Here is a 14384-nt window from a genome sequence, read left to right on the forward strand (position 1 = left end):
GATATTTTCAAAGTTTTACAAAAAATGCATGTACCTGGCTAGCAGAATCAAATTTTAGAAAGTGACAATCGAAAGGTGATCACGGCAACTAACTACAATAAGAAACCAGCTTTGGGAAACTTACTTCTTCACAAAGTTTAAAAAAAATCCACTTAATACATTGCGTCGATTAAAACCCTTTGTTCTGCAGACATCAAGGCGTTAGAAGATTAAATTTTTAAAAATTTTCTTACTAATGTATACTTAGAGAAGAAAGAGAAATGCAGTCACCTAATAGTCAATGTAGTAGTAAGAAGATAGTGAATGGTGGTCTTTGTGTTGTCGCTGGGTTTGTCCAAGGAGGAGTTGTAGTGTGTTCTATTAAGGAGTGTGTTGTAAACTACATTAATGGAGACCTAGATAAACATGTTTGTCAACTGAATTGGTGCATTTTTAAACTGACTGGTAATTGTGAGCTCCCTAATTTTCAATTCTTTATCGTCGCGCAATTTGTATGCGACAGTTGTCACAGGTGTAACGTTAGATTAAAAACTTAATTCTAGTAATATATACTTCAAAAACACAAGTCATCTATTACCTGGTGCTTGACTCGGTGTCGGGGACGCTGGTCTGTTTGTGGTTGGTAGATTTGTCGACGGAGTCAAAGTGGCTGTTAAGAATCAAATGAAAAAGTAAATAAAAAGAGACAACTTCTAAGCCAGTTAGTGAAGGTGGTGCACTTCAAGGTGGTGCAACAGTAACGACACTTTTATTGGGGATCTCCCCTGAAACGCTCAGTAGAGCTTGCTGAGATCTCCTGCAACTATATATTTATCTAACGTAACGATACTGTATTAACAGTGATGGGCGAATAAAACTCTGTTTTTGGAGTCGGTTAAAAAGAAACTTCCAAACTGGTCCATTATATATGCCTGTCAGAAAATCGCCTAGTATTTATATGCAGATCGAAACGCAATTTGAATATGGCAGTTGTTGACAAATACAAATAAATATTTTAGCATCCTCAGTATCAGGAACAATCAGGGTTGATCACTCAAACGTTGGCTAGTTATTTCCTCTATATGTGTTCAAAACTCACCGAGGGCCTCTCAATGACCAGTACATTTTTTAATGTTTCCCAGTAGTTCCAATTCTATTCAAAGAGGAACTCCCACTTTCTGAGAATCTGTTGAAGATCTCCAAACATTTGTGAAGTTAGAATCGATTACCAGCTACTGTTCACGAAATGAGCCTACGCTCATCCTGGAAGAGACAGCTGGACGCGTGACCTTGGCGTTGTTAATTTCGACCTTAGAAAATCGTGTAGACCTGCCTGAAGTCTCCAATTTTCTTAGCTGCGAAGATGGATTTTGATGCCGTGAAACGGTCGAACTTTCAATCTTTAGTTGTCGTTATTTCGCCCTTGATGTCGCTGATATAAGATCGAGTCAAATTTTCGAAATCTGTAGGGGTCACCGCCGAATAAACCGAGCCAATAAACCTATTAGCAAATGCCACATCGCTAGCGTGCACAATGGGATAGAGAAGCTAATCTAAACAGCCCAGGATGATGAGAAAAGATCTTAGAGCACAGTAAAAATCGCTTAAAGACAGCGTTTAATACCAAACTGTGAACGCTTTCATTAATACAGTGGACACACAGCGTGAGTCGCATAGGTCTGTCTGCTCCATTTCAACATATTGCTCCCGTTCTGTATAACTATTTGTAAGATTTAAACTGTTAACTGGCATCTTTGGTCTTGCGTTTGTGAAATAACGAGAAGCCTTTGTTGGCACAAGAATCCCACGGCACCATGTTTAAGCAATTATTCCGAAGCGAAAATACTCTTAATTTCACTCTTTACTACGCTCGCCTGGTCTGGGCATTGTTCAAGATTTTTTTTTTTTTTTTTTTTTTATTTGCAGTGATCTATCGTTGCACAAGAATCGTTCGACGTAGACGCTATTAAGCGGAATATTCAAATCATTGGCTCTTCTTTTAGCGACATCCTTAACTTTGCCTTTTAAGCTAGTTCTCTTTCGACGACCACTTAATTTGCTCTGTACCACAAAGCAGACACCCGTGGAGGGTAGAACCCGTAGTCTTCATAGGCGTTTCATCACCTCTCTGGCTAGAAGAAACTATCTCAGCAATCGCCCGAAATATTACTTTCAATCTTCAGAGTTTTGGTGCCTTTCTCGCTTATGTTTGTTGATCTAATTTAGCATGGGATTGTCGTCGGATGTCATTTAAGGTGATTAGTTGAGCCGCATAAATTTAATTTTGAATTTACGTCACACACATTGTCGGCTGCGCACGGGTCCCGCCGTCTCCTCTCGAGAAGGACAGAAAAAAAAAAGAGAAGAAAAAGAAATACAGTCACCTAGTAGTCAATGTAGTAGTAAAATAATTGTAAATAGTGGTCTTCGTATTGTCCGTTGGTTTGTCCAAGGAAGTATTGTAATGTTTCTTGTTAAGAAGTGTGTTTCAAACCGCATTAATGGAGAACCTGTTTTCCTTCGAAATGGTACATTTTTAAACTGAACTTTAATTGCTGTTTCTCTTAAATCTTCAATAAAATATCGTCGCGCAGTTTGTATGTGAAAGCTGTGGACAAATGAAACGTTACATTTTGAAAACCTACATTTAGTAATATATACTTCAAAACATTCAGGTGATATATCATTACCTGTAGTTTGACTCGGTGTCGGGAACGCTGATCTGTTTGTGGTTGGTGGGTTTGTCCATGGTGTCAAAGTAGCTGTTAAGAATCAAGTTAGAAAGACAATAAGCAGAGACATCTTGTAAACCAGTTTGTTAAGGTGGTGTACTTAAAACCTTATCCATGATACCTGTCAGAAAACCGCCTGTATTTTATTGCAGATTAAAGCAACTTTTGGAGAATCTGTTGAAGACTTCCAAACATTTGTGACCCGAGGGAGCGACGGAAATGGAGTTCACATTTTTGCACAAATATATTAATTTAAATATATGAAACATATATTTGAACCGCGGGTGAAAGATTCAATAGAAGAAAGATCCTCACAGTTTTTAACGCAACCAAAGCAGTTGCGAAAATAAATATCTATGTTTCATATATTCATATTAATTTATTCACGTTTCATGTAATATATCAAACACGAGAAGGTGTGTTTCATCAGATATCCAAACACTGAGAAGTAGGTTGAAAAAACGAGGCGCAGCCGAGTTTTTTTAAACGACTTCGAGTTGTTTGGATATCTGATGAAACACACTTTCGAGTGTTTGATATGGCTTCTCAAATGATCAATAATTCTTGGAGAAATTCAAGGCTAAAGTTGGCAAAATTTTATGGTAATTAGGATCACATATCCAAACCACGGTCACGGTAGTGATTTTCTTTGTTTTGTCTTGATGAATTATTAATGAGTTTGAGAAGGGTATATCACGAACTCACAATTTGACCAGCTCCTAGTTGGCTTAATAGCTCAGCTGGTAGAGAACTGAGCCGGCATCGTAGAGGTCATGGGTTCAAATCATGTTCAAGCCTAAATTTTTCATGCTTTCTTTTCACAACTGCATAGGTTGCTTAAATAACTGCGACAATCTTTTTTCTATTTAGGCAATACTTTAAGTTATATTAAGTAATGTTACTGCTAACATTTACGCCAGTACTGTTATGTAATATTGTAAGTAAGCTTATTGTACGAAAACTAGATTAAGTGTTATAGTGTAGTTTTGTTTAAATATTGTATATTACACCTCGTAAATAAAAGTATAAAAAAGTGTCGGGCTAGCTCTTGAACGCGTCTTCATCACCTTTTAGGTCTGAATTCCGTTTCGACTACAGATTCAGGCGCGAACTGTCCCCCAAATTGCCCATGTAGAAAATAGTTTGGTGTTAACGGAACATCATCTGCAGGGTTCGCTGATAGATATGTTAAAGGTTGTGAGTATATCAGGGCGTCTGCACCAGTGAACGCCGTTATCAGTTCTTTGTCCATCACAGCAGCGTTCCCAAAAATCCCGTATGCAAGGTATTGGATACCCGCCAATGGCAATATAATACGTAGAATCTGTTAGTTATCCATTAACTGTGCCCCTGAACATCTGCGATAGTTTCGTTATCTGCTACATCACTGTTAGCTCGCCTTCGATCTAGAATGTGCCTTTGTTTTTTAACGCCATGCCTAAGCACTCTGGGAAAAAATATTCTCCTACAAAAAAATGACACCTCTTGGTTGATTCAATTTTGCCATGAACATAACCTCCTTGAAAGTCTCATGGAAGTTTTGGCTGAGCACCACATCACCTCGGAATCTGTTCTTACTGGCTTTACCAAGCAGGATTTTGCGGACATGAAGCTTGTTGTTGGGCAAAAAATTATTTTATGCCGAGTTATCGCTACTCTCCTGTAGTAGCCACCCTCCACTGTTTCCATGACCACCCCGGTTTCCCCAGTGGTTTCTCCTTTGACAGAGGTCTTGCATCCTTCGTCGCTTCCTTCCTTTAAGCTGGACGACAAGCTCGCCAAGATCGAGGCCGAGTTTTGTGATTGAAAGGCAGCCGCTCCGTCGTATACATATACATAGTTAGACCAATGGACTGAATAAGCAACTACAACAATGGTCTCGAGTTCTTCAAATGGCTCTACTCGTTCAGAAGGTAAGCCACTGTCACCTTCCAATCTTATATTTGACCCTGATGGGAAGCATCTTAAACCTCTACAGCTGACTTTTGCGCAATTAATGCTAGGAAACTTTAAGATCCTTGAGTCTATTATGTCCAACAATCCCTCGGAGGCCATGGATTACATCTGTTACCTATTGTTTTTGGCTATTAAGGGAACTAGATTTCAAACCCGTGCCATCCTAGCCTTTGATCAAGATTACCGTGCCACCAAATCACGGGACAACTTTAGCTGGGGAAGTAACGTAGACGACCTTAGCGTCCAGTATTTCGCTGCAGCAGTCACGTTACGCCCAACGCCATCTTCCCCCTCCTTCGCTAATGATGGTCGCATTTCTATGAGCAAGGAGTTTTGTTTCCGTTGGAATTTTAGTCCTAACGGTTGCCCTAACACGCAGTGTTGTCGGTTCAAGCACATTTGCATTCATTGTTCACAACCCAACAAAGGCAAAGCTTGCACCGGCGTCGCTGGCTCTAGCAAAAAATCGGACAAATGACTTCCTATATGCACCGTTAATGAACATGATTCTTTTCCGCTTGAAGACACCGCTTCTGCTAACTTATCTCCGCTTGCGGATTGCCCTTTAAAATTCCACGCTTGGGTAAAAGAACTTTTGCATGATCCGGACAGAAAATTTATTCTTGATGGCCTTCGAAATGGTTTCAAGCTTATTACAGAATCCGACCCCTCTCGTGTTGATGGCTACGAAAGCTATAATTATGCTAGTGCTACTTGTTTTGAGTCTAAACCTGATGTGGACGACATATTTCTCAAAGAAGTAGATTTGGGTTGCATTTCCCGAGTTTCTACCAAACCCCGGTGCATTCATTCTATTGGCCGTGTTCCTAAAAGGGACTCGGGCAAATCGCGCCCCATCATGGGCTGCAGCGGCCCTCATGGTTTTTCTCTATATGATCACATTAAACGGGACTTGGAGTCTTTTTGGATGAATTCCATTGACACTGCGGTATGTTTGGAGAACTCGACCATTCTCGCTATGAGTATTTTGTGGATAACCACCTATGTTTTGGTCTTTCGTGTGCTCCGGCCATTTTTAATCGTCTCTCAAATGCTACTGTTCGCATGATGTCTCGACGTGGTTTCAAAGCTATTGTCAATTATTACGTGGATGCCCTAAGGACCATACCGTGTCTAAAAACCGGTAGATTTCTTTTCTTCGTCGTAGTCACAAATCTGCACATTAGTTTATTTATTAAACTATGCCCTAGTAGTAGGGATGTATTGCTCTGATTGTTTTCAACAAAAACAGGTCAATCAAAATCCATGCTTGTCGCGTATACGCGAGGGAGGGGACCCACTCACCCTTACCTGTGTGACTTCAAAGCATCATTTGATTTATTCATTAAAGCTGGAATAAATTTGTGGCGGCCATCTTGTTAACATGTTGTGGACTCAAGTGTGCCGTTTTCAAACGGAAAATTAACCATTTTGAAGAAATCGAAGAAATTTTGAAGAAATCTAAATCGAAAGAATAACTTCTCAGAAGCACTCGAAATTCAAAACGGTGGAAACTGGAGAGTTCCTGGCAAAGGAATCGTGCTTTGTTTGACAGTTTTAGAACCAAAATGCGCGAAGAAAAGGTCACTGATAAGCATGACGTTATGAGAAAGTCATTTTCGGTATGATTTCAAATAACACAACGATAAAATATCACGAAGGAATGGAATTTTTGGTACAAAGATAACAGGCGTGACACAAGGGAAACAACATAACGCTATCTTTGTGACTCAAACTATTCCATTAGCTAGGATAGTTTTATAAATCTGCGAGGCACACAATGGGAATCAATGAGGCCACATTAAGCATCACGCGTAAATGCCAGTATGGGCATCTTGTTTAGACAAATTTCTTATCATCGGCTGCGCCCACGCCGAGTATCAAAACGGTCTCGCCACTGTTATCAGCCTATTACATTTCCTTGGGCTTAACATCAGTTAGAAAAAATTGTTTCTCCGACACAGCGGGTGACGTTCCTAGGAATCGAACTAGATTATTCACATATGTCTATTCGCCTTCCGGGTGACATGTTGACTCTCCTCAACGCTCTCATTTCGTCTTTTCCTGATAAAGTCTCTGCAAGCAAGTGTCAACTTCAATCTCTCGCTAGCCTGAGTATCAGGCCTTCCTTAGGGAAGGGGGGAAGGGGTGGGGGAGGGTTAGGGGGAGAAGAGGAGAGGAAGGCCTGATACAGAACCTTTCTTATGTCTGTGTCGAACGTCCAAATTTCGTACGTTGGCGCTGATTGGACGAGACATGAAAGGTTACGTCACACCGCCGGAAACAAAAATTATCAAGAGTGCGAGCATTATTTTGTTGGGAACCATCTTTTTTTTTTGGGAGGGGGGAACCATCTTGAATTTCGAAAGGCTGTGATAGCGAAAAAACGTTTTTAGCTCAGTCGAGTTGACTTGTACAGATTCAAAACCAAATCCAAGGAAGCATTTAAAGAAGCTCCGAAGATCTTTCCTGGTATTGAACTAAAAAAAGAACAAGAATCGTGTCTTAGTTTTTTAAAAAGGTGTTGACGGGTCAACACGACCCCTGTACAGTTCGTACGTTGTATTTAGTTCTAACTAGAATATCTTTGAGAGACTTCTACACGCATATGTCCCGGTTCAATTTCGGTCTTTCCACCAATTTAGCTTCTTGTAGGTTTGCAGTGGCTTAACATGATGATTTGGAGTATTTGCATGATAGACTAAACCATGCAGCTGTAGCATGTATTGTATGTTTGCATGTAAAGGCCATTTCTGGGTTATGAGTGCTGCATTTATCGCCTGTTGAGCAACCGTCGTTCTTATACCCGTTGAGGCATTTTATTTGGGTTTGGTTTGGCTTCTTTTAGTGCGTCCGGTGACAGTACAGCCTCTCTAGCTAGGATTTGAACTGTGCAATAATCTTTATCCGGCCGCCTATTTGTTTTCGTAGCTGAGATCTTGTGTGTCTTATCCCGGCTATTTGTCTTTTGATTAGTTATGGCTGCGTTTTTGTCATCACTTCTTGCCGTCCTGAACTGTGAAATTTGTATTTTCCTCCTGTAATAAAACTGTATCTAGTCGCGAATTCTGCTCAGTGGTGCTCAACAGAAAATATTCTGTTTGGAGAGTGCGTCGCAATGGAGCTGTGTGTGTAACTTCAGTTCATATCTCTCACAGCGGTCATCGATGACATGACAGTTACGTGACCGGAAGTTATTTTGATTGGCTACTATTTGCGGCGAAGTGTCATGCTCATCCAGGGGGCCAAATACTCGTCTCAATGCTTTCCTGTCAGACTTTTCTTCTCTTTTCCTCTTCCTTTCTTCCCCCTCTCCCCTCCTCCCCCACGAAAAGCCTGATACTTGGGGTATTTTCTCGCGGGCTCGTTGAACTTTGCGTGTCTCGTTGTCCACGGTGGCCGAACATTTCTCAGGCGTGTTATTGATTGCATCACTAAACTTCGTCATTCCTCATCTCGTTGCCCCTTTAACTCTCAGTTTCGTGCCGACATTTTGTGGTGGAAACAATTTCTTGTAACCTTCAACGGCCGTAGTATGACGCTAGACTCTCGACGGCCTATCTTCTTCCAGACTGATGCTTCCTTTTACGGTTTTGGGGCCTTATGTTCTAACGACTGGTTTGCTGGATCGTGGGAAGCTTGCCCTGAAACTGATCATATGTTGCTGCAAAATCCGCACTGGATTACTGCCTGTCAGGCAATTGACCCTTCGCTTCGTTCAAATATAAACTATTTGGAGCTTTTCCCCATTCTTCTCGTGGCCTGTCGCTGGGACCCCAAGTGGGCTAACAAACGCGTCTGCATTGAAACTGATGATACCCAAGCCATGTCCTTTAACAACAACGGCACGTGCAAAAACCCCATCGCTATGACCTGGTTGCATGAATTCTTCTGGCAAATCATTCGATATAATTTCCACCTTCCCTCTCATCACCTACCAGGCAAATTTAATCACGCGGCTGACCGATTAAGTCGCTTACTACAAAACTCTGTGCTTTCACATGCTCTTTTAGCAGACTTGTTTTTCCTTCTTCAGGATATCTCTCGGAGCTGGATCGCGGATCCAAGTTTGTCTCCGCAGCTGCCTTTGCGTCCTCCACCTTAAGTACTCGCGATTCTCAGTAGCGTGTTTATCTGCGCTTCTGTTGAAGATTTGGTCTGGTTCCTATTCCAGCCGCCCATGGCACCGTTATTCGTTTACTCATCCAATTGTCTACATCCTGCAACTACTCTATTATAATCAACAATCACTCCGCCATTAATGTCCTTCACAGGCATTTTGGCTACAATGTTGCGTTCCACGATGTCTTTACTATCAAACTCATCATTCGCGGTTTTCGAGGCGTTCTGGGTGACCCCAAGAATAAAAATTACCGATTACTCCTTAAATCCTTTCACGCCTTCGTCCACTGCTCATCACCAGTGAGGACTCTGGATTCTGGGCGGCTAGGCTTATCACCTTTCATTCATTTTTTCGCAAGTCCAATTTGGTCCCTAAGACCGTTACTGGTTACGATCCTTCGAAAACCCTGTCTCGCCAGGACATTCTATTTCACCTTTGGGGTTTGGTCATCTTTGTTCGTTGGTCTAAGACCATTCAGTTCAAGGAACGTAAACTTCTCATCCCTGTTGTTCGCCTTCCTCCTGGTCGTCTGCTTTGCCCCGTGCAAGCCTACGAGCGCCATGTCCGCCTGTTCCCGGCCCTACCCTCCTCCCCCGCCTTTTTGAACTCCAGGGGAGCCCTTACTAGCCCAATAACGCACGCCGTCCTCACCAACAAATTACACCACATTCTCTGTTCCGCCGGCCTGAAGCCCACTCAATACCCTGACCACAGCTTTCGTCGTAGAGGGGCAACATATGTGTTCTGTTGTGACGTCCCCATTGAGCTTATCAGTCTACAAGGCGCCTGGGCTTCCAATGCTGTCCTTCTCTACATCGCACAACCTTTACCGCGGTGCATATCCATGACTCATTTGCTCGCAAAAAACATTGTTTCACTGTCTCCATAATTCCTCCCCTGACATTTTCTTTTCATTCCTTTTTATTCTTATTTTATTCTCTTTCCCCCCCCCCCCCCCCCTTTGTTGTCTGTTGGTTTTGGCGGGCTGCATCGGGGGAGAATGGCCTCGGCTTTGCCCCCTCCACTTGATACGGCTTTGCTTGTTCCGGCAAACAATAAAGATTATATTGTCATATACATGTGTGTGGTTGTCGCTTTCTTTGTTCCTAGGATTCTACAGCTCGTTTGGACGCTTTTATTGTGGACCTGGGTGCACCGGCGGTAAATACTCAGCATTCTCAAGACGACCAGCAGATCTCATCAATCCATCTTTATCAATTATTGGGTTCAGGGCGAGTAACTTGCCACCACCTGGAAGTGCTTTTCCTCTTGTTCGGACTCCAAATTATTCCAACATAAACACAAAACTTCCTCACATATTCGGACTCCAGATAGTTCCACAATAACACAAGATTTCAGCTTTGTCCTTTGATTTATTCGCGTCAACAGCAACAACAACTAGCAAATTCAATCCCGTTTGCGCACGTGTTTTGACATCCCAGAATCCTCTAGTTTCGTAGGCTTAGAACATTACATCTCTTGCTAATTTCAACACTGTTGTCAAATATGTAGAATCTTCGAACAACAAAAACTGACATGCGGGTTCCTTAACGTTTCCTACACTGGAATGTTCGCGAAAACATAAGAACAAAATACTAGAAAACCTATCATTTCTTTTTCATTTCCACTATCAGCTTTGGACATCCTCCACTTCGCAACTTGCGGTAGCAAGTTGTGACTCCATCCATATCAGTCCTCATAACGGCGTGGACGAACAATCTGTCTTCCTCTCCGAGTTCTCTGCGGAAGGGTAACTTCACATTCAACTTCCTCTTCGTCGTTGTCCATCATCTTAACCTCGTTGTCTGGCATCGCACTATCTTTATCAGAATTGTCTGGAGAACTTGTAATGGGCGGGAGATTGTTTGTCTCAGCACAGAGTTCCAATTTATACTAATTGGACGTCTCAATAGACCAGACGTCACCTGAACAACAGCTGCACGGCTTCTTCCGTAACGACCACGAATCAGCTGTCTAACAACACCCATCTTCCAATTAAGGCGTTTCTCTCTGTCATCGGCCACAAGAACAATTTCTCCCTCTTTTAACGGCCACAAGAACAATTTCCCTCTTTTAAAGGATTTGGCGCAGTCTTCCAGGCTTCCCCTTGGGAATCCAGTATTTGATGCAAAGATTTTTCCTTCCAAAGGTCATTTATAGAAGACAGCCACTTTTTTCTCCGTTGAAATTCGTCAGAGTGGTTTAGTTCTCTTTCTTTTTCTTCTTTGATGTCTCCTCGGGATGCTGTGGACTGAGAGGGATAAGAACGCCACCACCAGGGTCGGCCAACTCCCACAGATAGGTAATAGGTTGGAGGTTAACGACTTTCTCCACCTCAGTAAGGACGGTCTCCAATTCCTCCCGGGAAAGCACAGCATGGCCCAACGTGCGACGTAAATTAAAAGGCCTTTGACAACGCCCACTAACCTTTCCCAGGCTCCTCCCCACCAAGGTGCTCTTTCGACCACAAACTGCCACTTTATGTCGAGATTTTTCTCTCTCACCCACTTGGCTGCAGCTACAAAGTTTGTTCCGTGATCACTTATGAACAGCTGCGGGACACCTCGCCTGTTCATAAATCTCTGCAGGGCCTGAATAAACACTTCTACAGACAACGATGTCACAAGCTCCAAATGGATGGCTCTAACGGACATGCGCGTAAACACTACGAACCAGACCTTACTGTCTTTTAGGTAAAGGGGTCCTCCTAAGTCCATGCCTGTTGCTTCAAAAGGACGCCTACAAGTCACTCGACATTGGGGGTATGGCGGCGTCTGTTCGGATGCAGGACCAGCCAAGAACCCGCTGCACTTTCTGCACTTCGGTAAAACGGATGAAACCGACTTCTTTGAACGCAGAATCCAAACACCTTGGCGTCGCAGTTTTGAAATAACCATTGCAGTACCAGCGTGTTGCATTTGTTCATGAACATGAAGTACTAACTGGTCGACAACACCACACTTCTTCACAAGGACTGGATGAAGCTCGTCAAACGTCGCTTCCACTTGTTGCAAACGGCCCCCCATCCTGATCAAACCACCTTCTAAGAACGGATGTAGGGACATCAAACTAGACTGGCGATGAACTGGTTGGCCAATTTCTAATGCTTTCAATTCTTCCCAGAAAAAAACTTCCTTTGTGGTTGTTCCAGGATGAATGTCTTGGCAGTTTGCAACTCCTTAATGGGCAGCAGAGTTTGAATGTTTTCAACAGACGTGCGCCAACGCAGTATCCATGCTACACTCCTCAAGGTTCGAAGACACCTTCCCGTTCTGGGAGGGTCAACGAAGTCCTCCAGATACTCCTCGTTCTTGACTATCAGCTAAACCCAATCATAGCCAATGTAACATCTGTCTCATTCATTCGATGTTTCGGCCATTCTGTTTCAGGTTCTTTCAGCTAGTGAGAACCATTCCACCAAATCTTGGAGGTTGATAACTGGGCTACTGTCGTCCCTCGAGTGGGTAAATCAGCAGGGTTTTCGTTTGTGGGGACCCAAGACCATACTCCACCGACAGTAGCTATCTCCTCCACGCGGGTGGTCACAAACACTCCACCCACACGCGGTCCCTGATTGATCCATGCGAGAGCAACACTAGAATCGGTCCAAAGGAATTCGTCATCAAACTTTAGAATGCCGCGGTATTCTTGTCTCAGGGAATTCAGAAGCCTAACTCCAAGTAACGCACCAAGGAGCTCAAGACAAGGTATTGTGTCTCCACTTGGTGGTGCAAGTCGGCACTTCGAAGCAACAAGATTCACTGTCACTTTTCCTTTTGTATCTTTAATACGAAGGTAGGCTGCTTGAGCATAGGCTCTGAATGAGGCATCAGTAAAAACGTAAGGCGACAGTCTCATGTACTCTTGTTGAGAAGGTGTTACTCCCAGCCATCGGTTGACTCTAAGAAGATTTCCACCGGAACACCCTTTCAAGACTTCCTCAACACGCCGTCGGAAATCCTGGTTGACTTCTTCATCCCACCCGAGCTTCTCTTTCCAGCAGTCCTGGACAACAATCTTCAATGGAGTAACTACTGGACTCACAAGTCCACATTGGTCATAAATCTTGGACAAACAAGACAGTACTTCCCTCTTTGTTAGCTTCTTAGGCACAGTAACATCCAGATCAACAAGTGGTAAAAGTTCATCAGATTTCAAGTCCCAAGTAACCCCAAGAACCTTGTGAATTTGTTGCACTTGACCATCTGAAAACTCACGGAGCAGATCCTCATCATTGGACCGGAATTTCCGCAGGTTGAAGCCACCATCTTTAAATATGCAGATTGCCTCTTGCCAAAACTCTCTTGCTTTCTCAGTGTTCTCTACAGAGTTCACCGGATCATCCATGTAGAGGTTGCGAAGAAGTTGGGAGGCCATCTCTGATTTGCTTATGGACCCCTCCAAATGGTGCTTTAGGACAACCTGCAGCAGAAATGGTGGTGATTTGGCACCGACGAACACCTTTTTGTATCTGTACACATCTATCTCTCCTTGGGGGTTTAGCCATAAGAAACAACAAACGTTCCGATCTTCCTCATGAAGGGACAACTGTAAAAAGGCCTTCTCAAGATCGCCTACAATACCGACCTTGCCAATTCGGAGTCGGAGAAGAATGCCCCACAATAACGGTAAAAGGTTTGGTCCTTTCTCAAGGGCATCATTTAGAGAAAGGCCTTCCTCAGACTCGGCTGAGGCATCATGTACTATACGCAGTTTGGTTGTCTCCCGATCCATCATTACAACGCCTCGATGTGGAAGATATGACTGGGGAACATAGTCTTTTGGCAGCAACTCGATGTGACCCTCTTCAAGGAGAGACTTCAACTGACGGTCATATGCTGTGTACTTCTCTTTTGTCATCCTTCTTACCATTCGGCGAAGCCTTTTTTCACTAAGGGTCTTGTTAAGAGCTAAGTTCTTTAGAGCTTGAGGTTTCCAGGGCCACGACACAACATACTTGCCCAATTCATCGCGCTGAATGGCGTTCTTCACTTTCAGTTCAAGGTCATGTTCCAACATCTCATCACTTGTTACACCAAGGTGGTCCAAAATCTAGAAGTCCTTCAGTTTTTCATGAACTGAGGCTCGGAAGGCGTGGGCATGAGCCCTGGCTACCACTCCAGTGACTGGGTTAGCTCCACTTCCACCATGAAGAATCCACCCAAAAATTGTCGGCGTTCCCTTGAGACCATTTCTCAATTTTAACGTCATACCTTAGACGATAGTGTCATAGCAATCTTCTCCAAACACAATACCAATATGGTCTGATCCAGAGCCAGCGATATCAGCGAGGACTGGACAACCACCAACAACCTCTTGAAGAGCTTGATAGGACTGAGATGCCACCCTCTCGTAGACAACAGACAAATTGTTCATTACTACAGCTTGAAATGAGAAGGTATTTGTTAGGTTCACTCCTCGTGCAGTCATCTCTCCAAAACAGCAAATTCTCCGTCCAGCACATCTCCAAGCGTCTCAATCCGCCAGATTGCCAGACATTACATATGGCGCTGCAAAACCAGTAACAAGGTCCGTCAGCTAAATATGTTTTTGGCGGTCCTCAAGCCCCAATTTAAAATTGAATCCTATAAAAA

At 43.2% G+C, this 14384-nt stretch overlaps 1 protein-coding gene across 1 annotated transcript in view; it reads right to left on the minus strand.

The window, feature by feature from the left end:
* Positions 1–14384, minus strand: part of LOC146456960 (scavenger receptor cysteine-rich domain-containing protein DMBT1-like) — a gene marked incomplete at its 3' end in the record, with an annotated part of 596400 nt that overhangs the window by 565422 nt on the left and 16594 nt on the right. Inside the window, exon 3 of the mRNA XM_085092482.1 lies at positions 578–649. Coding sequence (XP_084948608.1) covers positions 578–649 — 72 coding nt within the window. The remainder of the gene's footprint in view (positions 1–577; positions 650–14384) is intronic.

This window comes from Pavona decussata, unplaced genomic scaffold (genome assembly GCF_977016875.1).
Source record: "Pavona decussata unplaced genomic scaffold, jaPavDecu1.1 SCAFFOLD_252, whole genome shotgun sequence".
NCBI classification, from domain to species: Eukaryota; Metazoa; Cnidaria; class Anthozoa; order Scleractinia; family Agariciidae; genus Pavona; species Pavona decussata.